This window comes from Mauremys reevesii, linkage group 24 (genome assembly GCF_016161935.1).
Source record: "Mauremys reevesii isolate NIE-2019 linkage group 24, ASM1616193v1, whole genome shotgun sequence".
Classification (NCBI taxonomy): domain Eukaryota; kingdom Metazoa; phylum Chordata; order Testudines; family Geoemydidae; genus Mauremys; species Mauremys reevesii.
This window is the reverse complement of record NC_052646.1, coordinates 19,149,541-19,152,602: the sequence shown is the minus strand read 5'-3', so window position 1 is coordinate 19,152,602 and position 3,062 is coordinate 19,149,541. Positions and strand designations below refer to the sequence as shown.

At 54.8% G+C, this 3,062-nt stretch overlaps 1 protein-coding gene across 1 annotated transcript; it reads left to right on the top strand.

The window, feature by feature from the left end:
• The first annotated feature begins 1,356 nt into the window (after positions 1-1,356).
• On the top strand, positions 1,357-2,406 carry LOC120390378 (probable G-protein coupled receptor 33). The gene has a single exon (XM_039513007.1). The coding sequence runs from the start codon at positions 1,357-1,359 to the stop codon at positions 2,404-2,406; it is 1,050 nt and encodes a 349-aa protein (XP_039368941.1).
• Positions 2,407-3,062: the final 656 nt, after the last annotated feature.

Genomic DNA, 3,062 nt, shown 5'->3' with positions numbered 1-3,062 from the left:
AATTGCTACTTTCTCATTTTTCCCATGTAATTATAAATGAATTGGAATATAAATGTTGTGCTTGAATTTCAGTGCATAGTGTATAGAGCAGGATAAGCAAGTCATTGCATGAAATTGTAGTTTGTACTGACTACACTCGTGCTTTTTATGTGGCCTGCTGTACAACTAGGCAAATATCTAGATGAGTTGATGTGCCCCCAACAGACCTCTGTGTACACCCACCTCTGGCTGAGAACCTCTGCTCTAAGCCACAAGACACCCCTTTTCTCCCACAGCCCAGGAGTTCTGACCTCCATCCCACTCCCAGAGCTGGGGATAGAAACCAGGAGTCCTGGCTCCCAGCTGGCCCTTCTCTAACCATTAGGCCAGTCTGCAGAGCACAGAGGACTCCATGCTAACAAGGCCGTGAGGGGCGCAGTCCCTGACAACGGCAATAGCCCAGAGGACCCTGCTGCAGGGCTGGCAGCAGGACTGTGGGACAGAGAAGCAGCTCAGTGGCTTGAGGCTTCCTGTGTTACAATGAGAGTAAGAAGGACCCTGCATGCTCACACGAGTCAGGGTGTAGCAGCAATTCCTGTGACAGGCAGATGAATGCAAGAGATGGCGTGGGGGAAGGGTGGCTTTTTCCACCTTGTAGCACTGAGTTCCACCGGCACCAGCTCAACAGAACCAATCCCCACCCTGCAGCCAGATCGGAACCAGCGCCTCCTGGTGGGGAAGGCCCCATATCCCATTCCCCACCCCTCTGAGCCAGCCCATCCTCCTAATCACAGCAACATGGTATTATCAGCATAGCTGTGTATCTGACCTACTAAACTGTCTCTGTCCCCACTCCTCCACATCTACTATCCCTTTTTCCCTCTGCCCATAGTTCTACCTTATAGCAAGGAGTGTCACCGGCGATAGCCCAGTTGCTCAGAATATCTAGCCTGGATATTCTAGAGGACCAGAGGGCACCCAGAGACAGGGGTGGCTCCAGACCCCAGCACGCCAAGCGCATGCTTGGGGCGGCATGCCGCGGGGGGTGCTCTGCCAGTCCCCGGGAGGGTGGCAGGCAGGGCTCCGGTGGACCTCCCGCAGGCGTGCCTGCGGGGGGTCCGATGGCCCCGTGGCTTCGGTGGAGCCGCGGAACCAGCGCCCCTCCACAGGCACGCCTGTGGGAGGTCCACCGGAGCCACGGGACCGGTGACCAGCAGAGCGCCCCCTGCGGCATGCCGCCCTGCTTGGGGCAGCGAAATGTTTAGAGATCCTCTCCAATGGTGCCTTCCTAACCCCCTCATTTCTCCTCTTCCCCTCTTCCTTTTCCTCTTGTCTGTCATCCCTTCAAAACCCTCTTCTGTCTCTCCCCAGGGCACCATGGACCAAGACAACACGACTCTCCCACCAACCACTGGAGCAAATTCCAGCCAGACCCCAGCTGCTGTGAGCGCCGCTCACCTGGTCACAGCTGTGTTGCTTTTCACCACCTTCCTGGTGGGTGTGGCGGGGAACGGGCTGTACCTGTGGGTGCTGGCACTTAAGATGAGGAGGACAGTGACCACCCTCTGGTTCCTTCACTTGGTCTCCTGCTACCTTCTCTTCACCCTGCTGATCCCCTTCTTCGCCGTCTATGTCCTCCTGGGTTTCCACTGGGTCTTCGGCACGGCCATGTGCAAGCTTCTCAACACCTGCATCTCTGTGGGCATGTTCACCTCCGTCTTCCTTCTCACCCTCATCAGTCTGGACCGCTACATCCTCACTCACCATCCCATCTGGTCTCGGAATCACCGCATCGTGCCCCGGGCTCAGAAGTTAATTGTGGGCGTGTGGCTGGCCTCCTTCGGTCTCAGCACTCCCTACCTGGCTTTCCGGGAGACCCAGGTGGTGGATGGGGGCAGAATCATCTGCATCAACAATTATGCCCTTTCCAGAGACTGGAATGGAGCCGAGCCACAGGAGCTGAGAAGACGGGTCCACCTGGCGGTCTTCATGGTCCGGTTACTGCTGGGCTTCCTGCTGCCGTTCTGCACCATCGCGGGATGCTATGGCCGGGTGGGGCTGAAGATGAAGGAGAAGAAGCTGGTGTGGGCTGGGAAGCCCTTCAAAGTCATGGTGGCTGCGGTGGTTTCCTTCTTTCTCAGCTGGCTCCCCTACCACCTCTACCAGAGCTTGAACTTTTACAAGAAGGAGGTGCCAGAATCAGTGATGGGTGCTCTCTTGGTCATTTACACCTTCTCATCCTGCTTCAACACCTGCTTCACCCCAATCCTCTACCTCTTTGTGGGGGAGAAGTTCTGGCAGGTCTTCAGGACGTCTCTTCTCACTCTGGTCAAAGCAGCGTTTGTCGATGATCTCGGCAGCAGTGCCCTCGAGTATAGTGGAAGACACGGGTCAGAAGTTGAGAACACAAGAAAAGAGGTGGTCTGAAGTTGTCCAGACTGAGGGAGAGTTGAAAACTTGCCATCCTAGTTGTTCCTAGATCCCTGATGGCTCTAAAATCTGATGGGTTCTAGGTATCTCATTGTTTATATACCCTGCAGTGTCCCTGAATTCTAGATTCCCTGCTCTCTCCAGAATTCCATGCATTTTAGGTCTCTCAATATTTTCATACTCAATGGGTCATCAATGGCACCAATGGCACTGAAGGAAGCAGCTAGACTGTGGACTGCAGTTTGCCACTGAAGGGAGTGGCTGGACAGTAGACTACAGGTCCCTCTGTAAGGTGGTGGGGGACATAGAGTGTGGCACAGCCAGGGGGCAGTGTCACTGAAGGAGGAGGCCGTGGTCCTGGGAGTGACATGGGTTCAGGAACAGAGGTGACAGCAGGCAAGACACCACCAGAAAAGGGCACAGCGCTAATTCCCTGGACTGCCAGCAGGAGGCACCGCAGTGGGGAGTCGTGCCCCATCACTCTGTTCATCTGGGAAACCCTCCAAAAATAGAAGCATAACAAATAATCACCAATTATTTTGGAATATTAAGCCCATAAGGCAGTAGGGCATGGAGCGAACTGGGCAGATCCCCAGCCAGTGTAAATCAGTGTAGCTCTGTTGACTTCGCTTCAGAGTTCTCTGGTTCTTCTC

Coding starts and splice junctions, on each gene's coding strand:
- LOC120390378 (XM_039513007.1), top strand. CDS start 1,357: ATGGACCAAGACAACACGACTCTCCCACCAACCACTGGAGCAAATTCC.